The sequence below is a fragment of the Pleurodeles waltl genome, chromosome 3_1, assembly GCF_031143425.1.
Source record: "Pleurodeles waltl isolate 20211129_DDA chromosome 3_1, aPleWal1.hap1.20221129, whole genome shotgun sequence".
In the NCBI taxonomy this organism is placed as follows: Eukaryota; Metazoa; Chordata; class Amphibia; order Caudata; family Salamandridae; genus Pleurodeles; species Pleurodeles waltl.
In genome coordinates, this window is record NC_090440.1 from 530,743,506 (window position 1) to 530,766,744 (window position 23,239).

Consider the following 23,239-nt stretch of genomic DNA (forward strand, 5'->3'; position numbering starts at 1 on the left):
CTTAGTTGGTTACAAAGTCTGCATTTTAAAATATCTTAAGGGTTTAAGGTACATGCTTCACAGGTCTTTGTGTGGCAACTAAATCTCAGGGAATAACAGTAATGGTAAAATGACTCTGGAGGTTAATATATTTGCTGAAGAGATCTGTGTTTTTGCTAGTTCCAGTTTTGAATCAAAGTATCATGGAGGGTTAATTTGTCTCCCTCAAAGCACATAATTTAACATGCAGATAATAGACTTTTATTTTATGTGAATAGTAGAGTGGGTTAATGCTTTTAACATAGAGATCCTTTTGTTACTTGCAGTTCATAAAATGTAATCCTTCCAATATAGTGTGTAACACATCCTGTACATTGATTTACACTCACATGGTTTATTGTCAATATACAATGTGATGTAAAGTGCACTGACACCTTTCATTGGGATGAGTAGCGCTATAAATGAAATAGACAAAGCAGTGGTATTTAAATCAGTATAGACTGACACATCTGACATTCTTATACTGCATGCATAACTCTTATATACAGGGACTGAATAAAGTCAAACGCATGCACTCCATTGTTTTAAGGTGTGGGGCTGGCTCCCCATAGCTCCCTGCCAGGATACTTCAACAATATGAGGACTGCTGGCCCCTTAACTTCGGCCTTTGTTATGCGCCCAGCTGAAATCTGACAAGCCCCTTCCCCGCCTGAACTAAAGCAGACAACGTGCAGGCGCTGCTGAATGTGTCCCGGTGTTTGAAAATTACACAGGGACAAGCTTTGTATATTTTAGTGGGGCTCAAATGAATGGCAGTAGTGAAAAAAATAGGTTTCCTAAGGCTAAGAAAATAGTGGATAGACGCCGCCTACCTCCGTGTACCCTCGACTCATGTCCTGCTTAAAAACAACTTCTTGTAGAACCAGTAAATGCATCACCAGATGTTGCTGAACGGTGTAGCCATCCGGTATTTCCAGCACAACCTGGCTATCTGTTTCTGACATTAAGTATTGTCCTGACAGTAACATGACCGTCAGTCAATGGGGCAGCCAGGTGCAGCAGCCCTTTCTACTCCTGAGCCCTGTGATGTTATCGGGGTTAAAGGATGCCAGCGGACTCCTCTGATACTCCTGGCGTTTTGGCACAAAGACGTTTGGCATGCTGATTAATTTACATAACTTTGGAAGTAGTACTGATATAAAAAATATAATTTATGACACACAACAATTACAAAGTTAACGCATGACTCGTTGAATGAGTGGGTGAGTGGCTGACTCTGTGAATGACTCACTGAGACTCACTCACTCACTCACTCACTCACTCACTCACTCACATGTAGACCAATGTATACATAGTGATGCAGACACAGGTCAGCAGAAAAAAAACTTCTGGAACCCACAACTACTTGCAGGCCAAGGTTATGTTAGGACACTGGAATGTTGAGAGGTCCCCTGAAGGCACTGGGGTGGCAATAGGCCATAAACACTTGTAGAGCTCATTGCCATCAACATGTTTGTGCTCCATTCCATGGCCTTGGTCTCCCCTTCTCTTCGCCTTAAGATGGGTGGATTGCAAAAAAGGAACGAAATAGGCAGTGATTGTGGGAAAAGAGCAAAGGGTTCCTGTCCCTCCTCTCACGGCTCACAATGTCAATAATTTGCATATATTGCAGGAGCTAGGCAGTGGTCGAAGTGCATAAAAAAGTATAGGAACTGTGGTCCTGAACACAACGAAGGTGGCGGTCAGTGAGTTTGGGGGTGAGATCAAAGAAGGGCTGAAAGAACAAAATATTCTGTAACTATTTTGCTGTTCTTTTAACTGCATATGAAATACAATGAAATAACACAAAGAGGCTGCTTGCATTAAGCCTCATTCCATTTTCTTCTGGTGGAATATTCTAATACAGCCAGCTGTGCCTTCCATCAAAGTCCCACTCTGTTGTTATTGGTCCTCCTCTAATGATTCTGGAGCAGGCCCTAATTACGACAACCTGCTGCTGCAGACTAGAATGCTATATTCTTTTACTGCTGACATAGCTCATGTATAGCGCCTTAATGCCTAAACTGACCTCAACAGCACCACAGACATAAATAGATTAAACCTTTTCCATCTTCAAATAGTTAGCTAGAGCACACTCAGTAAAAGTTATTTGCCATGGTGTTTATTAAATTGTGGCATCAGTAATATATCTATATCTACAGACTGATGAATATTGATGATTTAATCCGCTAGAAGTACAGTATATGCTCCTCATCTCAGGATCTGTTTATCTCTTTAGCAATTATATTAAAAGGGATGCCCTTCTTCCATATATGTGTGTGCATTATGTTTTCTATTTTGCGTGCAAGTTGGAGGCCTAACAATGAAAAATAATCACATTTCCTAGGGGCCCTGGGCGGTTTCACAGGGTGCCATGTTGCGTCTCTCACCTGATGTGCTGTTCTTCAGCCATACTTGAATTTGTTTTTTCCCACTTTGTAGTTTTTTGGCCGAGTGGCTGAGCAGACCTGCATCTTTTTGAGCTCCTGCAAGAGATATCACACATATATTACAGACTGTACAAATAAACCATAACAATTGTCATGGTTTTGTAGTCTCCCGCCTACAGCAACCTAAATGTGTCCAAGAAACTGAACTCCTGGTTGGCAGCTCAGGGAAGGGAAGGCTCAGTGTAGCAGTGTTTTGCTGTAGCATGCAACATTCAGTACCAGAGAACTGTAGAGTTCATACACAAGATTAAGCAGCTTCACATTTTTTGACCTGAGTCCAAAAAATGTTTAAATCTTCTAATAAATAATGTAAACTCCTGCAACCCAGGGGTGTTTTATACATTTGGTTCAGTCACCAGGGGAGGCTTTTACCAATGTATTGCGTGCTCATCCTTAGGAAACCTCTGAGATTGTGCCTGAACATTAAAACCCCTAGCTTTAGACAACCACTCCTATTATTTTAAACACAAATTAGGGGAAATTGTATTAATTCCAGAACAGAAAGACAAATGATACAAGCAATTGCAATGCAATGGGTCTCACGTTTGCTCAAGTTATTGCTATTAGCGTTGTAAATTCCTAACTGGACTTTTCTTGCCACATAAATTAAAAATGAAAAGTAAAACAGTTGACATAAGGGAGCTGATTCAAAGCGCCACAGCTGCCATGAGCAGGAAGGAGAGACACAAAAGGAAAAAGAAGTTTGTTCACAGTCTAACGTAACAGCAAACCTGCAATTATCCACGTAACAGGGACAGTGGCCAAGGCAGTAACAAAACTGGCCCAAGGAGGGAAATGTAAAGCATTTACAAATGAAAACAAAGGATTTTTGAAAGGCAAGCCCATGAACGAGTAATAGTGATGGGCATGTGGTGGGTGTGGTTAAAAGCTCACAGATAGATTACAATAGGCCAGAGCGCTTGCGCGCTTGCTCTAAAGAACAATGTTATTGGAGTCTGGCTTGACGTACAACTATCTTTCATTCAATCAGATCACAGTTGTCATGTGAAGCATCAGGTATCAGTTTATAAAGCTAATAGGTTGATCCCTTTCTACAAATGAGCCATCAAATCATACTGATAATTAAATAATAGGACAAGCCTTCTCTAGATTGCTAAAAACTGGCCAGTCACGTTCAGAAGCTCTAGAGCTTTCAAGAACAAGCAGTGAGAACTGGACTAACTTTAAAGAAGACTTAAGGAAGCACCCATGCCCGAAGGACCTCAATGGGCCCCAAAAGGAGTAAAGGAACAATTTTTAACTATTTACCATCATCCGTGCCAATGAGTTACAAGTCCATCAATACACTCCCAGGTAGGAAATGCAAATCTGATCTTTCTAATCAAATCTAGGCAGGTGAAGCAAGAGGTTAAAAGTATCAGAATCCATAGAACAGCCCTCTGGAGCACCTTAAAGCAGCATTGACCTAGACCACTGGTTCTTAAACTGGACCTCTGGGGTCAACAAGGCCTACTCGTGAGGTTCAGGAATGTTTAGAGAATTAAAAAATATGAGTAGTTTAATAAAATAACATATACTTGAAACAACAAAATGGAAAATTTAAAAAGTTAAAGCAGTCTGTAAATATGAAGGAATTCGAAACTGGAATATAAAAATGATGTTAGTATCCTTACCTTTATTAATAGGAGAAGTGGTGCAAGGCCGGGTTTAGCACTGGTGGTGCCCCGTGCAGCAATCCTTTTTGGTGCCCCCATGACCTTCTCCTCAGGTTCCCTCAATACCAGTAGGCAAAAGTGCCCCTTATCTGTCCACAGCCCCTCTCTCACATACATTTCATTTTGTTTTAAAGTGCTGGTAGAGGCTGTCTTTACTAATAAGAATGTATGTATACCCAAGTGACCCCTTTTTAGCAACATTAGGAATAGATAATGAATTCTTCCACCCTGAGGGTAGCACCCTCTTCCCCAGGTCAGCATTAAGTGTGGCTGCACCACTCACACTGCCCTAAAGCCAGCATTGAGTGGTGGTGCAGCAAACAGAATCGAGTATGGATGATCGGAGGCCTCATTGGAAGCACTGGTGTGCATCGACAAAAAGACAGCATGTATTATGAGAAAGAAAGGCAAAGTAATATGCTAGAGTTTAGCATATTGCGTTGTCTATTAGAAATAAAGCTACATTTTGAAAAGCTGTAACTGTCCATTAAACTTAAAGTGTTGATTTCTGTGTTTTTTTATTATCAACTCTATAAAATATGTCATAATTTGTGCCTTTGTTTGATACACACTTGTTTAAGTATGTTTGTATATTGTTTAGAGGTTCAAATCGTGGACCCTGGCTTCTAATAGTGCTTCAGTGGAGGTACACAGAAGTCAAAAGGTTAAGAACCGCTGTCCCAGACAGTCTGCTTTCAAGAATGCTAACAAAAATTGTCTAGTCAAAAAGGCATTCTCCAGGAATCAAGTCAATTATAGAACCACCTCCTCCACCCCATGAGGTGAGACTGGACGGCTATAAGTACGAGACTCCAGAAGTAATCTATTGGTCAAAGAAATGCCTAACATTTCCTGGTTAGGATTATACATATAGATGACAACTGATCGGAAGAACATGTTTCTGCCTTTTTAGATTAGCCTTAATAACACTTTTGACATTCATGGCAAAAATACTGCATGTACTGTACAAGTGGTAGTTTGGTATGTGGAATTGCTGGCATTAGGATTGATTAAGAAAGTTGTATGTACAAAAGTCATGCCTTTGTAATGGAGCTGAACTTTCTCACACGGCATTACATAGTATGTATGGCACCCAATGAAATCTGCCAGTGTGAAACCCGGATATCAAAACAAAAGCTGCAACCCACTGTTGCTACGGAATATAGGTATAGCAGACTGCAGTGGAAAGACCCTCTGACAGCCTGTCAGAAGGGTGCTGGAGGGTAGGGAGCACAGCTTCTAGAGGCAAGGGAAGACACAGAGACTGGTTGGTGTAGGTGGTTTTAATTTGGACAGGAAGGAGAGACAATGTTGTGGGTGACTCCCCTGTTACTCCTCTGCCCCTGCGTAGCTGCTGAAAGCAGGGCATATCATTTTAGGGCTGCATATATACCATAAGATGAAAGATGGTTAAAAGGTGAATTTTGGGGATGTATTTACCGTGCGTTTCTGAGTTTCATCACAGACAAATCAAGCTTTCTTGTAATTGCCGATTTGACGTCACTCCAAATCCCTCATTGAAAATCATCCCAGTAATGCTCTGTTACCCATCTATATTTTTATATATCTGCTATTTTATTGGTGGGCGACTGATACTGGTAGAAATAAAGTTCAGCTTGTTCAAGGAGCCCTTTGGGAGGCTGGGAACGGATGCTTTCAGTCGAGTAAGGTGAGGTGTCTTTCAGATTTTACCTTGGAGTTTTACATGCACACACACAGACAAACACTCACACAATACTCTCTATTTTTGTTTTAGGTACTGATAACAATCCACACTGCTCTCCCTTTCCATTACCCGTTAAGCCCCCTCATGTGTTCTGATTCTCAAATAATGTATATTAACAAAATATCCCAGCATGATTGGTGAGAAATCTAAAGCTCACACCCTCACCTCCCAATCTTTCTGACCAAGCCATGCCCCTGCAAAGAGCTTTCCTTATGCCAAAAGTACTGCCAAAGAGACTTTTAGACCTGAGGAAGTCCAGCTTTTCAACAGGCAGCGTGTAGTTTTTTTCACGTTGGATCCGTGGGTTCTCATTCCCTATATATCTAAATTTTTTAAACTCTAATATCTCAGCAACTACTGAATGGATTTACACCAAATCAAAAAAGCGTAATCTGTGTACCAAGATCTAGCTGTCTGCCAAATTTGGTGTAATTCCGTTCAGCAGTTTGGGCTGCAGGCATGTCCAAAGACCCTATGGGAAAATTAATGGGGAAAACCCACTTGGGACCCCCCTTTTTCTCAGCCCCGGCTTGACGGATCACCCCGAAACTTTCAAGATTAATATCCAACACAGGAAAAAATGATAAGGTAAATTCACCTGTGTTAAAGAAGAATGAAGTAAATCTCGAGGGAATGGGGTAACACACAATTAAATAGCATGCGCATCGCTGTATACAGGGTTTTTATCTGAACTGCAGCCACTCAAGTGTATGGTTAACAATCCTGCAATCTTCATGTTGAAAAATGTTGATCTCCAAAATTCAGTATGAAATTTTATAACATGCATATCGCTGTGGAAAAATATCAACAAACTGAAACGCACTGGAAAACTTAAGCACGCTGTGCTGACGAGTGTGTCCGTCGCAGTCTAAAATATCAAGTAACTGCAAGCATCAGACTTAAAAGCGTGTGCTTCGCTGTATACGCACTGAGCAGATAAGCGTGCATGTCGCTGGTAAATCCAAAAGGCTGCAACGCACAAGATAATATAGAAGTGTGTGCCTTGCTGTGCGCTACGTAGCGTGGTAGATAAGCAGGAGAAACTGCACATCACAGTAAGGATCCAATGAGCATGTAGGCTTTGCTTTGTGCTGCTCGCATCTGCTTTTGACTTTGATGGCTTGTGTGTTGCTAAGCAACGGGAATGTCACTACGGCCCGATGTGCGAGGTTGTGGGACTATTAACGGGCGAATTGCACAGGGGCGAGTATCACCAAAAACAGTGGTAAGAGTACTCACAGTTGGCCGCCTGCGGGGATAGCAGGTGGCTCTGTGTCCTTAGTGGTTTTAAGTAAAACCACGTCTTCAAAGAGCCTTTCAGATGAGTGCGCACCACATAGACGTCTACGTGCGGTTACAGTAAGGGACCAGTGTCGGGGCCAGCTCGTCGCGAAAAACTGTAAGAATGCTGCTGTACACCAATCTTAGTTACTCGAGTTTTATTGTAGGAAGATCTGACCCGCACGTGAGAATGCGCGGTACCACACATCCAGCTGTGTAGCCTTCCCCGCTCTGCCCCCCAACATTCCATACACCATCCTTTTATCTCCGTTCCATGGCGACATCATTATAAATTCTACGCTATCTGCGTCATGACGTCCCATTTAGAACCAGCTTTGTGGCCACAATATTTGGAAAGCTGCTTTAAAATGCAGCATTTAACCCAATTTATCCAGCGTTCCCTGCTGTTGAAGGTCGAGCTCGCTAGTGCAGTCGGAAGCGATTATGATGTCTTCCAGGACTTCTTTGGGTTGTGGTTCAAACCGTGCCAACTAAACATCTGCCTTGTCCTTGAGCACATGGTCAAAACGACCAACAAACACTGACTCTTCCAACGTAAAGAGTATACCTAGCTTCACAATCTTACACAGCTAATGTAATGCGCACAGATGCAACCTGAACACGTCTGGACTTTAATGAATTGCATCTGATTCAACATGTATAAATGTAATGCAAAACTTGTACACAAACGTCTTCTACATTAGAACCAGTTGTAGGGTTGTCTGTGTTCCATACAAAATCGGAATGTGCTGTTTCAGCACCTTGTCACCTAATAAAAAAGCAGTTTTTTTTACCTTGCGATTTGGCACTGTCTGGTGGTAACACTCTACGTCTTACCTTGGTTTACAGAAATGTGTTACATACCAACCACTTCTAAATTTCCATTTACTGTTCACATAAAAAACTAAGGGCCTCATTTACAAAGAACTGGCGCATCGGCTCCGATGCACCAGTTTCCTTGCGTCACCCTACAGACCCTCACAACACCATGGTAGCGCTGTATTTATAATACAGCGCACCATGAGACTCGTTAGCACAACTGCATCAAAATGTTTGACGCAGTTATGGTGCTTTGCTGGACTAGCGTCAAAAATGTTGACGCTAGTCCAGCAAAGCTCAGGGAGGTCTAATGAAAAGAGCCTAGCATCAGCCTGGGCAGGCGTTAAACTGACGCTAGAATGGCACAGTGAAATCTTGTAGACTTCACTGCACCATTTTTTGGGGTCTCCCCGCAGGGGAGATGCCTCCCTAGCATACATTATACCTGGTGCAGGTATAATGTGCTGCAAGCAGTGCTTTAAATAGGCAGGTACTGTCTGGTACTTAGTACCTGCACTTCTATAATTTGGAAGCAAGAGTACCTGCACTTCTCAGCACTGCCGTAATACATTTAATGGGAGAGTACCAGCACTTCTTAAGAGCAAACAGGTACTCAGATGAGTGAGTACCTGCACTTTGACATTTCTATTTAAACAATTGGGCGCAAATGTTGAATACGCGCTAGTTTATGCATACAGTGCTGGGTGGGGGACTGTTTTGCACTGCTGTAGCGTAAAAAAAAGTCACAAAGGCAGCACAAGGGTCTTGTAAATGAGCCCCTAAGTGAGCAATTCCAGTTAACATGCCCAGCAAAATACCAAATCACAAATAAAAAACTTTGGTTTTCATTAGTACCTTTTGTCAAGCCTGAGAGTAATTTAACAGGTACCAACAACTCTGAACTGGTGGAAATGCTGAAAGGATGGCAGACACCCCACTACTCACAAACCTGAAGTGTGTGATTTTAAAATATAAATTGGGGTTGTTGGCACTGTTCACAATATGATGGGCGACCTACTTTTGGTTTCATGACAGCAGCCCTGGAAAGAGTATTCACAGCACCTCAACAGCTTTGAATTCTGAATCCCAAAGAACAGGGTCTGGGCATAATGTACTGCACTATCATGTCTACCAATTCATCTGACGTGACTCCATTAGTGGAACCACAACATAGACCTGGAAGAAATATTCTACCAGGGTAGGACAGGCAGAATGTATTGCACGTATGGAATTCACTGTGGGTTTGCGGGTGGACGCTATCCACCTTGGAGGAATTCTACATGAAGCAGCAGCAGGGCTTTAAGTAGGATGAAAAAGTGGATGTCTCTAAAACGGACGTGGATAACGAAGGGTAATTAGGATTCCTTTCAAATTGGCTTGGCCAAAATAATTAAAGAACAGGTTGAAACATGCAAAATAAACTCCAGTGCTTCCTACATTATAACACCTGACCAGTATTTTGGTACCACTCTGTGAGTTTTCTGTTGTATTTAGCTATATTACGCATGTTAATTGATATGTACCAGAAAGAAGCCAAACCTATTGGCTTTGCCACTGCATTTCAATAGTACCAAATAAGTGAGTAACAACGACTCCTGTTCTTCCCCTCACACCCCTTTCTTCTACAGTCTCTCTTTTAGACACACGCCATTTTCTCACCCATCTTTCTGAAGTCCTTCACCTGCATATCAAACAACTGATTTCTTTAATTTTCAGCTCCCTCTTTACACTCTCTCCGCCATGTACGTCTTTGCATCTCCTTCAATTTACCCTTCCACCACACACACAAAGTGCCTACTCACAAGTAAGCCATCATTTTTAGGGTTGAGCCTGCGTCGCATGCTCTTGCACATGCGTTTCGCTGAGTGAGATGCTTTAGGAATTAAAAAGGGCTCAGAGCCCCGTCCACGTCACGTCAGTGTCTTTCATTGGCTCGTGGGTTTGCCTGTTAGAATCTGCTTGATTTCATTAGTGGAAGGCACGCATACGTCATGCCTTTTCCGGTGGATAGCCCTCCTCGAGCGCATGGACCAAGTACCGAAAACATACGAGGCTCGCTGTTTTCCGTCCGGTTCGTGGACTACTTTTTCTCTATTTCCCCAGCGCGATCTCGCTTGGCAGAAGTCGAGCGATTTACATAATATTGACCCTGTTACACACATAATTGCACTTTTTCCGGTTATTGCACTTTTGCCGATAGGTTTCATGAAGAGTGAAAAGTCAGGTTAAAAGTTTACAACGCTATCAGCTCTAACACGAGCAAACGCGAGACCCGTTGCATTGCAAATGCTTGTTTTTTGTTTGTTTCACCCTGTCAATATTTTCATAGCTGTGCACATCCTTCACACACTTTTGCAGAGAATCACAATTAAAACTGACAAGCATGATCACTGTGCTGTGCGATCTGCAGAGAGGCCAAGGACTGGAGAAGCGTGTGTTCTGAATACATTTATGGCCTACTGACAGGCAGTGTGAGAAAATGCCTCTGCCTTATTCTCATCTTCAAAGCTCTCAATCATGGTCTGTTATAAACGTCCACAACCTCAACTCACCCAGACACCTAGAGGCGACTCAGTTCACATTAGTCCCTATACGAGAGTAATAAGATGCCTGAAAAAAACTACAGAAACAACTTTTTGGGATAAAAACAATCTTAGAGAACACAAGATAAAAGAAACGTGAAACATAAACAAGAACTGCATTTCAGACATGGATTATTTCAACGGTTTTTATAGTTTTTGTTCAGAAATCGAGTAGTTTTGCCAGTGGAGTTGATGATCTGATTTTAGGACCCGTAAGGGTCCTAAAATCTTTACATTTACCCATTTCCGTGTCAGTTTTAATTACTGACGTGTCTGAGCAGCACTGCTTCACACAGACATACCTCGCGTAAATGATGGAATCATCTGCGTAAAACAGCCAAATCCGCAATTCTCTGAAGATTTAGGAATTTCGCTATAAATTCCTTAGGACGTTTTCCAGCCGTTGTTCCAGGTTCTACGCCGGATAACACGCCTATGGACTACGGTGTGGCACCTGCCACCGAACATTGACTCTGACTGATGAAAGTCCCTGCACCATATGGAAAGGGCGCTCCGCCAAAAGTGATCCATTGACATACATACAGCAGACCTGGGCATACATGGCGTACCACACTGGGTTAGTCTGGATACACTGAATTACGCTACTTTGCTGCATATTTACGTTTCGATAACTATTGGTGTGTCACTTTGTAAATTGGCAGACCAGGGGTTAAGAGCCATCTTCATCACGCTGTCTATCCACTTCTAAGCGCGTGCTCTATTTTGTGTGGCAATTGAGGCGCGTACAGCTCTGGCAAGATTTGAACCTTTGGGAGGAGAGTGTGTTCTTCCATTCAAGTTACATGCCGAATTGATCGTGGTCCTGGACAACGATGGCAACGAGCCAGAGAATTACTGGATTAATAATATGAGGTGTCGTGCACCGCCACCAAGAGGCAACTCAGCAAACTGCCTTCCGTGAAAACACAGGAAGCCGCCTTTCAGAAAGGCAAGACAAAGCCAGCCAGTCATCTATTGTACCTCAAGCAGCACGCTGCTCCGGGAACCCAACGTTAGTGTTTAGTCAAGTATTTATTGATTATTATTGGTTGCTGACAATAATCTTGTGCTCTCAAGGAAACATTCAATGCATTTAAGTAAGCAAAATTAGGTGTGATCACCTGTACGGGATACGTGAGTTGTGCAGATCTTTGGTGGGATTAATAAATGAGCTAGAGGGGATGTACAGGTATTACAAAGGAGTTTACTGTGATCTTGTAAATGAGGAGTGGGCAATTTGCAGAAATGCAGTTACAGAGATTAAGGAAAACACACCTGGCCCACTATGCTGTGTTCAGAGCGAGGAAGGCGTGCAGGGACTGGAAAGTAGAAAAGCGTCTTTTGAGGGAAAAGGGAGAGGTCAAAATGAGAAGTTTTAAGTAAATTTCAATATTCATGCAGGGTTTTAAGAACGTAGAGGAGGATTTTTGAGACAGCATGTAATTTAAGGATGTATAGAAATTAACATCATTTGGCATTAATAGGAAGGAAACAGCTTTGGTATGCCGAACACAAAGATTATTTTGCTTCACATGTTATGTTACTGGTTTTGGTATACTGCACGTCTGCAGTGGTTTTCGTGCAGACTGGATTGCTGTTAGCGTTGCTTGAGTATGAATGGGTTGAGGTTTGTAATTGAGCTGGTGCCTGAACATGCTGAGTTGGGTAAGAGGCCTGGTTTACTCCGAATACAAGCCTGTGATTGTTTAAGTAGCTGTTTCTAAAGAACAGCACTATGAACAGCATGCATATTTGGCAGGGAAAGAACATAAGGTGGCACTTTGCTATAAGTGTGACAAGAAACCGTTTAATTTTAATTGTAATTAAATTAACTGAGTTTTGTATATAGCACTTCCTACCACACATATCTCTAGTTTTGTAGTGCTGTAAATTTCAAGTGTTACTAGTAATACCGAAACCAGTGAGACCAAATTTAGGAACCTTAGACAGGAGTCAGCATTGTTGCAAGGAGTCAAACCAGTGTCCTTCAGGTTGCACACAGACCTCTGCAGTGGGTACTTAACCTGCTGAGCATGCTGAGATATCTTACCAGTTACAATCGATCCGTGACAGTGATGGTCTCTATAATGTACAAGAAAAGACTGCAATGGAGACTAATTAGAGATTATGGCTTTGGAACAACACAGGAGATGAGAAGTCTGCACTGGGCTGCTGTGTATTTGGCTGTGCGTCATTTATTTTTTACTCTTCAACTCTTTACTTCTCATTCTCGCTTTCACAATCTCAGTGATAAATAATAAATTTTTCTGAAACAGGCTCACGGTAAAAGTGTCAAATTCGAAGGACAAAACGCAACACTAATTCAGCTGGCATAGTCTAATTCATTTTCTATCACAGAGTTCCTTTTAGTATCAGGCAGGTAAGCCTTTCGATATCAAAAGAGGTCCTCACGTGGAAATGCACTGTAGGAAGTCTCATTCCATGTTCCTTTGTAAGGCCTAATCTGCCCAATGCTTTGCAAATATCTGTATTTTTCATACTTCCTCAAATGTTACCCATGGGGTTCAAAAGATCGTATATCGAAAACGCCAAGAAAATACATAAAATATGCTGATAGTGTAGATAAGTGAGTCAATATGGGCTGTGTCTGAGCTCCGACGTTCAGAATTAAGTCAGTTTAAATGAGAGCAAGTATTGATCGCCTTCAGTATCTTGCCCTGAGTGTCAAGTCAATTCTGAGGGAAACGTGTGGGAATTGTGTTGTGTAATAAAAAATAAAAAACAATGGGCCGGAATTATGTTAAAATGCTGCAGCGTGGCGCTGCGCCAAAAATAGCAGCACCGTGCTGCTTCAGTTTAGAAACACAGAGGTGCGCCATATTTAGAGGACGAGGGCACACCCCTGTGTTTCCCCCTGTGCTGGCACTGATTTAAGCTGTCTAGCACCAACACAGGCATCTTTGCACCATAGTGCAAGGGTGTTTGTGTTGAGGGGATAGATTCTTTATGTGCAGGAAGATGTGCCTTCTTCCACATAAACAATCTATGATGGCGATTTGGCAAAATGCAGCACACATAGAAGTACCAAAGCATCAATTTGAATGATTGTTTATGTGCAGGAAGGTGTCCCTTCCTACACATAAACAATCGTCAATGACATTTTGCTATAGAAAAGGCAGAAAACGAGGAGGAATAAAAGTATTTCTCCTTGTTTTGCCATGCTAACACCATCTTTGGGGAGCCGTTAGTTTTGGGCGCTGCCTAAGGTTTACAACAACTCATAAATCTGAGGGTGCGTCAAAAGCAATGGGTGTTGCGGTGGAACACCCACAGCAACACCCATTGCACGCCCCTCTAATGCAGAAAACTGGGCTGGACGGGCCCATATTTACAAGGAGGCGTAACACCACAAAAAAGTGGTGCTACAACTCCTTTTGAATATAGAGCAGTACTTAGTGCCACTGGAGTGTCACGAAAAGTGATGCTCCAGTGGCACTAGGGGCTCTTAAATATTCCACAAGGAGTAAAGAAGGTGAAGCCAAATCTATAAGAGCGTGTTATTGGAAGAAGGCAGTGGATATTTGGAAGCAGGTGTGTAGAACTTGTAAGGGGTCCCCAAAAACTAAAAATAAAGACAGGATTGTGACAGAAGGAAACAGTATGGTGCAGTGGCATATCTTCCCATAAAGAGAACCAGAGGGTCTATGAACATTCAACCAAATGTATTCGACGTCATTGAAATGCCAGTCATTTCCAAAAAGAGAAAATTTATTTGTGAAAGATTCTCCAGACAGGTTTCATAAAGTTTTTGTTTTTTTAAGGACATATAGAACCATTTAATATTTTATACTTGATACGCCTATTTTTGCATCAGAGAGACCCAAAACACAAGTGCACATATCAACTGTCTGCACTCACTGGAGTTTGGGCCAAATGCATCAGCATCAAAGACCTGTTCTCTGCCTTACAGGGTTATTAATGTTGTACATCTAAGTAGTCTAAACTCAGGGTCAGGAGTCAGGACAGGCCTTCATTAGCAAGGTCTACTGGGAGAAAGTAAAACATAGTTCTAACAGACTAACTGGACATCAGGTTTCAGTCACGGCGGAAAATAAAGAAGCACATGTCAGGTAAAATTAATGTTAAGGTTTTTAAAACTCAGAAAATAATAACCTAAAAATAACCCGTAACTTTAGCTTTCATACCACACACAGTTCAGATATCTAAGGAGGTATCGGAATCAATATTTTTCTAACCATGTTTCTCTCATGGAACTAATCACCAACATTTACTCCATCGAAACTGTCATCATCCAAGCTAATGACAAAAGCCTGGCTGTATTCAAAGAGACATTCTGAACATTAAAAAAGGCCAAATGAGAATGCACCTCTACTCTGAGCTTTTCCATAACTTAGTCTCACTACCACCGGTATTCCATCAACATACGCCTCAACATCGAATGAACTATGGCTCCGCTCTTTACTCCTTGGGTTGATGACCACCATGAGTAGCCTTATTTCCACTACATCCTCTAAGAATCAAACTCTCCCTCCTTTCAGACTGTGGTAGTGTTATGCTCTCAAATGAATTTATCCCGGCAGGAGGCAGAAGCCGCGCTATTGATAGCCATCGCTGAGGTCAGCCACAATTCCCAAGTGGAAGTTAGTTCCTTTACAAATGTAGGTCTCATTAACATTCACTCTGTCCGGAAGCACTCCTTAGACACCTATATCCTCTGGTCCGATGCCAACTCACATTTTCATTCTCACGGAGACTTGGGTTGACAACAGCTCAACTCTTATACTAAATGGCTTCCTCCTCCTGCCCGCTACACTTTAAATTGTAACAGATCATTTATCGCTGCAGATGCAATCTGACCAGATGGATGCAACTCATCACACCAACGAAGCATTCCTTGAAACTACACCCCAACTGCACTAGCAAATCCTAGCAAAGAAAGCAGGGATCAAGCAAAATTTCCAGCTTTAATTCGAGAGATTTGAGTATAAATCAACAACTAACTTCCTCAAAAACATGAAGGCCCTTGGCTTCAACCAGATAGCTAGTGGGCGAGCACACACTAACAGTTTTATTCTCAACATTGTGTTGTTTCAATACATGTGGGCCCAAATTTATCCAAGGATTGTGCCGTCCATGCGTCACTCACGGTGACGCAAAGCCAATGCAATCCTTAAATCAGATTTACCAAGCCACGCAAATCCACCTTGCTTGGCCATGCGTGACGTGGTAAATCTGGAGTAACGCAAGGCAGTGGAAGGCGTTACATGGTTGGAGAGTGGGTGTTCCCAAACATCCACCCATGTATTGATGCATATTCCCAGATTTACCAAGACAAACTTGGGTATGCCTCAAAATTATATGCATTCCCGATAGAGGTACAACTAGGAGAAATATTTGTATTTCTCCTGTTTTCTCCTCTTTCTAAGTATGCTGAATTCTGCAGCACACTTAAGAGGAAAACACTTCTAAGGATCCGAGCATCTAATCTACCAACAAATGGTTCAACGAGGAAGTAGCTGAGCTGAGACAAAACAGTCACAACTTAGAATGCAAATAACCTTCAACAACTTGGCCTCAAGATGGGATTTTCTGTATAAGACACAGGAGAGGCTGCCAGAACAAAACAACAGAAGGTGATGAGGTAATGCTTGAAAGGTTTTCAACCATTGGCAATCACTCTGGTCGCAGTGCTATCCATTGCTTTCTTACATGTTTATTACAAAGTTCCTCCCCTGGCTTGCTGAAGACTTCACAAACGTGATAACTACTTCATTCTCTAAGGGAGCCATTCCTGGTTGTTAGGAATCAACCTCTGCACAGATAGATGAGCAAACATAGGGCTAGCAGGGGCTGGAGATTGTGGAGTAAATGGCAATGAAAGCTAAAGTGTTCGGGAACACTAGACCACTAACTGACTGAAGCACTGATAACAATGGCAGTTCCTCTGCTATGGTGGAGGAGCGTCTTCCCCCCACCAGCAGCAACAGCTTCAAAACTTGAAACATAAAATGATAATAAACCATGCTTATTATCGTTTTATTTTTCAAGGGTGTGGGGCCATGGGGATAGCAGGCAGGGAGGGCAGTGGTGTGCACTCCCCTTAGTTCGCATGTGTGTTTGGCCGGCCGTCTCAGGACAGCCAAGCCCACATGTGCACTGAGCTCTCTCCACCTTGAGCTGTGTTGCCGGGTTGAAGACAGCCAGCACAGGCTCCCAGTCTGTCTGGGAGCGCAAAGCCAGGGCACTCAGGCCAATTCTGATGCTGCTCTCATGCTGTCAGCAGCATGAGAGCAGCATTAGGTTTGCCCCCACAGGGCAGGCTGGGAACCTGTGTCTTCAGTGGAGCCTGAACACCGGTGATGCGGCAGGTAAGTAAAACTTTTTTTCTTCTTTTTGTGTTGTTTCCCCCATACCCCCTGTCCCCTTCTGCCCCACCACCTTGCCCTGACACCAGCCACGACTGACTGATACATTCACTTTCTGGTTACTAGACCATGTCTAGGTTGTAATGAGTAAAATCAATATTAAATACTGTTTCTTTCATGGAGCCTTCGCCTGAACTGTGTCGTGAGTTGTTGTGGCTCTTGGTTTTGTACCAGTTCACACATGCCATTCACTTTCATGTTTGTTGTTTTCTTCTTTCACAGTCCCCTTGTGTTAGATTCCTCTCTAGTTTTCCTTTCTCTATTTTGTGCTTTTTAGTGCTTGATAACTTGAGGCAGTGGTGCTGGGACAATTTTCAGAGAGGGGGCGATGCTGTCAATGTTATGTCAATGAAATAATAGAGTTCTGGAAGCATTCAAGTGTTAAAAAAAAAACAAGTGTAGCAAATGAGCATGGCCCATTAAGCAGGACAGTGGTGGAGCAGAACGAGTCCAGTGGTGCATTTTTGACCACACTGTCCTGAATATATAACTAAGGCATGGTGCATTATTTACAGAAATCATATTTCCCAATGAAACTGCCTTTTGAAATGGTTATTAAAGTTTCACTGGTCACTCGGTTTTCATGCTAAACTTGTGCGACACAGAAACTTTAAAAAGTGGAAATCGAATTCTTTGTTTCCATTACAAAAACATGTGCCTCATTTGTACTTCCCTTGCTGCTGGTATCTTTTCAAATAGTTATAAAGTTAATTTACAAGTATTTCAATTTTGATGCATGTTAGAAAGCATTTGTTATCCTATTTCATTTCACGTTGCACCCCAGCAAGTTTGTGATCTATTTCACATTACAAAGTTGCCGCACTTTGCAAATAGCAAAATGAAAAATAAACACTAATCTCTGTGTTAAATAAGCAGAAATTTGTCGAAAGACGTTGTCTGACACCTGGCCTTGCCTTTGAACTCACAGCAAATGCGAAAAGATACATACAAACACTTAAAGGACTCTTTATGACTAAGTTTCCTCCGATCTCCTGCCAAACAATTGTGGGGTGCTGCAGCAACCCTGGCACACCTACTTCCAGCGCCCCGGCCTTGAGATATCTATCTTTTGCTTGGCATCTATCTCCCGATAACATCTTCAGCCTCTGATCTGTCTGGTTTGCCTCTGTCTGTCTGGTGGGGTGCTACAGTTTTGTTTTTTTGAGGTCTCAATATAGCAACACCTGCTGCTTAAGCCACAAAGCCTGCGTTGCCTGTATGTATTATTAGTTTACTCCAATTAGTAACTACTTACTTCCCTGTGGTCCTCTTCTCAACAGCCAGTTCAGTGACTTCAAATTCCTCAAGCACCAGGTTGTCTGTGCCATTTCGCGCCTGTGACGGAACCATTCTGAAAGTGGGATCCAGTCCAGTCTTTCTCTTTTACTCCTTTTCCCTGTCCTCCTGCTCCTTATTCCTTCCACAGGTGTGCAAACCATCTTCCCACATTTAAGTGTGTGTTTAGGGATGATATGGGCTTTCAGCGACTCTACTCACTCGAAACTTGACATTTTGCAAGCCCTCCATCCACTCAATTGAATACTCCATTCAAGTAATGGCTAAAGCCATTGGCAAGGTTAACAAATATGTAGATAATGATTGCCAAGAGAGTGCATTTTTCCTGAACTGAATTGATCAGATGACACCCAGTTCCATTGCTACTGCTACTTCGGCCCCCACTGTGCAAATTATTTCTGCGCATAACAGCAATACCACGGAAAATAACAGTAATTTGAGAATAGGAACTGAAAGAAATATTCTGCCACTTAACACGTTAAATTTAGCACCATCTAAAATTTGAAGGGGCCCTCACTAGTTTCAGAGATTTATTTTAGAACAGTGTCAGCTGCATTTGGTACCTTGACTGTGAAGTTCTGCTGATACACCCTAGTAAGGTAGATATGGCGTTTTATAAATGTTTCTTCATCCAAGATATGTCCAAAGTGGTCTTTGCATTATTGCATTATAACACAGACATACGTACATGGCCTCTGATTTTAAATCAGTTTTTGGTTAACTTGGGATCAGTTTCTTGCACAGTTCAAAGCACTCTTTTCTACAAAGCACACAATCTAATCAGCTCATGCGGGACCGTTTACACGGCAACAAGGACGTTGTTAGTTATATTATCCACTTTCAACACTTGCAGCCTGGACTGATGAGGCCACAGCAGCTGGTTTATAGCATGGTCTTCATGAAAAGTTAAAGAATACCTCATCTGTGGTAGTCAACCGATCTAAATTCTCAACAACTTTAATAACCTCATGTTCAACAGAGGTCTTGCAAGGCAGAGAGGAGAGCAAACTTGACAGTCTTGGATGATTCTCAATACATTGGAACCCACTTAGATTCCAGCTAATCTGGAGGAACCGATTCAGACAGGGGAAGTCCGAAACACTCTTACGATAGAAGAGAAATACTGGAGGAGGAAGCCAGGGCTTTATCATCACTGCAGGAAGATGGGTGATTTTTTGATGGGTGTGTCCACACCCATCAGGAAACAGATTAGCTCCTACGGAGTAGCAGACAAGGGATAACTCAAGTGTGCGTTATTGGTAGAACCAACTATTTTTTTCACCATGAAACCCAATTTCAATTTTTGTGGTACACCATGAAACCCAATTTCAGTTTTTGCGCTACACCATGAACCCCGATTTCAGTTTTTGCCTTAATTGACTCTTGGACCCTTCGGGTGCTCATGGCTTATGATGTAGCTGAAATTATGGTGCTGCCCCTCATATTGCAGTCACCAGATAAATGTGACAGTTTGTGCATGTGTTAATCGCAGAACTAATAATGTAATTGTAGAATGATGCACTGATAAGTCGTATTAATATGCATTCATTGAAAAGTATGTGACTAAACTCCTGCGGTACAGAATTTAATCTACGATTTTATAGAATTACTCTGTCATTATGTTATATTTTAGAGTCTGAATTAATGATTTGCGTTGGAACAATTTTAGAATTCTAAGGAGAAATGTTTAAAATACACATGTAAAATGTTGAGAAAATGCAGTTCTGTATCTTCTGAATGGAAATGTATTTGAAAATTTGAAAAGTTATGTTGCTCAAAATCATTATAACAATCTAACAAATATTTATTAATGTTGAAAACATATTCGCATAATATAGTGTGTTTTAATTGAATGTATTATTGTATTCTTCTAATGCTTTTTGAATTCTCCTAAGTGAGGCCTGTTAGGCTCTGATTCCATGACTGTGCAGAAGTTGATTTTATTTCCTCATGTGAAACTTCCTTTCAGAATTTGGCCTCAGTAGAAGCTTGGTTTGTAATAAGATGATCATTGTACTACACCTAGAGAATTGTGAGAAGGTGCCCTTGGAAAGAGAACATTTAGCACTGTGAACTGTCAAATTATACATTTGTTACAATCCAACATAGAAAATTACAGATGGGTTCTGTTCACATGTAAGTCTAGGGTACCTTGGCCTTTGTTTCAAGTTGGAGTCACATGATTGACTTTTCTTGGATGTTACCCCTGCAATGTCAAGTGGACTGACTAATTGAGGAATCAACTTGTCCTATGAACTTTAATATACCGATGTCCAGTTGGAGTTTGGTCAGAAGATGGAGTTGCAGATGCCGATCGGATGCCAAACTTGCATTTCCAAATGGCAGGAACCTTCCTGCCATTCTGCCCTGCTTGCTGAACATATGTAATCTTGCTGGTAGTGCCCTTTCTATCCTTGTCCCTTGGGATGCTTTGCTTAGACTTAGAGATTTTACCTCTGCCTCGCAAAGAAAACTCTTAACTAAGCATCTGATATGTTGACGCTCTCTCTTTTTACTTTACTTTTACCTACCCTACGTAGAATTGTAACTCCCACAATTTTTCTTTTCCAAATTATGTTTGCCCTTTTTATGATTCTTCTATTTTGTTTGCGTATTTTACGCCCAGCACATGCTATTTCCTGAATGGCTTATTGATCAGATCATCCCTTGCCCTGAAATCTGTAATTACATGATACCCCTAATTCAATGTCTGGGAGAATTGAGCAACACTTGTAAATTATATTTTTCTGCTTATGTTTTGTATGATTTCCATTGAATGTTTAGTCTTCCTAATGTTAGTGCGCCTTAATATGTTTTGTCGCCTTGGTCAACCTTGGTGATTCTTTATAACTTTATCTTGAAAATTGCTTACATGACTTTGAGCCTGAGCTTGTAATAATACACCTAAGCTTTAATCTTTGACTGGAGTTTTCTTTGTATGGCCGCATGGGACATACTGTGTACATTAATTCACTTGAAATGAAATTCTGTTGTTTGGTTCTACCACACCCTTTACTGGATCCAAAGATCCATTGATCTCATTGAGCATTGATTCCTGCAAAGGATGAAAATGCTCCAGCACTTCTAAACTACAGATGGGGCTGCAGCTGTCTTTCAGTGAGAAGTCTTTCTATGAGGAAATTCAGGGAATTGATGGAACAGCTCTACGTAAAGAAACTTTACTGCCTGTGATGGCAGCACAGATTGGTGAACAGCTGTGATAATTTTATCTGACTGATGCACCAGCATTTGTCTTGGAAATAACATGGCTGAGGCTACACAAGACTCAAAATGCTTAATAAACTCACACTATTAAATCTGCATGTACTAACGGTGCTTAATATTGTTTCCCCTTTCTGATTTCTATGGACTTTAGTGCAGAAATACCCTAATTCAAAGGTTACGCAACATTGTTGGTAGTCGTGGCCTATGCCACTAGCAAAGAACATTTCATTCAAGAAACTTCCCACTGCACTAGAGCTAGCAGGAATGTTCATAATTCACACCTTCCGTTTACACTCAATTTTAGCTCTCATCTGGAAGGAGGTGATAAGAAGACCAAACACTTTTAATCTATCAGCTACCATACACAAATAGCTGGATAAACTGAGCAGTTGAAAAGACCTCTGTGCTTCTGAATCCCTTCATCCCCAGATTGCAGCTTGTGAATGTCTACTAGAGGTGAGACCACCGCCTCTACATCTTACCGTCTATGGAAATATTATATTTGTGTTGTGATTGCTGTGAAAACATACATTTAGGACAGCAGCCGTGTTAACACATGCATCTCCTCACTTTGGCAATTTTGCTGCGAATACCACAATGTTGATCTAATCTAGCTTTGGCTTTTGGGTAAACATCCCAAGTGTACACATTTGCATACTCAATGAAACTTCACAAGAAATTATAACTTTCAACATTTGTGTTTTTATCAAAGATACAATTGAAAATTATGGAGGATTACAATTCCATTCTGTTGTCACAAATTGCCATGATAGCCTCACTTCATTAATAAAATACTGTGCACTAACGTTTAGTATGCAGACCCCATGGATGAATTTGTACACACCAGTCCTTATGTGCCATACTCCTGCGGGATAGACAAGGGTGGTGGTGTTTACTTGGCAGATCTCCACAGTGCTCCAGAAGATCACGCACCAGATAGACACATGGTTCACCACATTTGACCATGTTACTGCATATCCACTGCTAATGTGAGGGATGTGCGTTATATTAATTTTTTTTAAATTATTTTATTATTATTATTTTTTTATACAGCACTATTAGGGCTACCTGTTGCAAATGGCCCATAGGGCTGTTTGTGATTTGTAAAATGCTTTTTGCCATGTAAAAAAGGCAAAAAGTGACTCATTAACTGTTACCAAATCACATTTTGCAATTCAGTATTAGGAAGGGGCGTGTTTAGGGCATCCTTTCCTAATATCGAATCCCACTGGCATGAGTGAATGTTTTGTGACCAGAATGCGGTCGCAAAACTTTCATGCTTTTTTGACTCCGCGCAGTAGGTGGTAACCCATTTGCAAACGGGAATGGGGGCGCCCCTGCCTACTTTTTAAAAAATGAAAAGAAAACTTTTCATTTTTGTTTTTGTAATACATCTCGTTTTCCTTTAATCAAAAAGTGCTGCATTACAAAAAAATATTTCATTTAAAAGTCAATCACAGACATGGTGGTATGCTGACCCCAGCAGGTCACCATTCCTGAGATTGTGACCATTCCCAAATGGGTCCCAAATTGAGACCTGCCTCATGAATATTAATGAGGCAGATCTCTTGCGACCAATTTGGGAATCACAAACAGTGTCTGAGACACTCTTGTACATCACAGTTTGTGATTTCCTAATTGCGAGTTGCAAAGATTTGCAATTAGGAAATCATAAACAGATGTCTACATACATCTGGCCCTTAGACTCCAAAGGGTGACAGAGTGCTTTACAACAACCATCCATTAGGAGGATGTGTAA

At 41.6% G+C, this 23,239-nt stretch overlaps 1 protein-coding gene across 1 annotated transcript in view; it reads right to left on the bottom strand.

Annotated features, from left to right (window-relative positions):
• Positions 1-23,239, bottom strand: part of CILP (cartilage intermediate layer protein) — a 167,036-nt gene that overhangs the window by 84,414 nt on the left and 59,383 nt on the right. Inside the window, exon 3 of the mRNA XM_069222834.1 lies at positions 2,409-2,504. Within this exon, the coding sequence (XP_069078935.1) occupies positions 2,409-2,504 (96 nt within the window). The remainder of the gene's footprint in view (positions 1-2,408; positions 2,505-23,239) is intronic.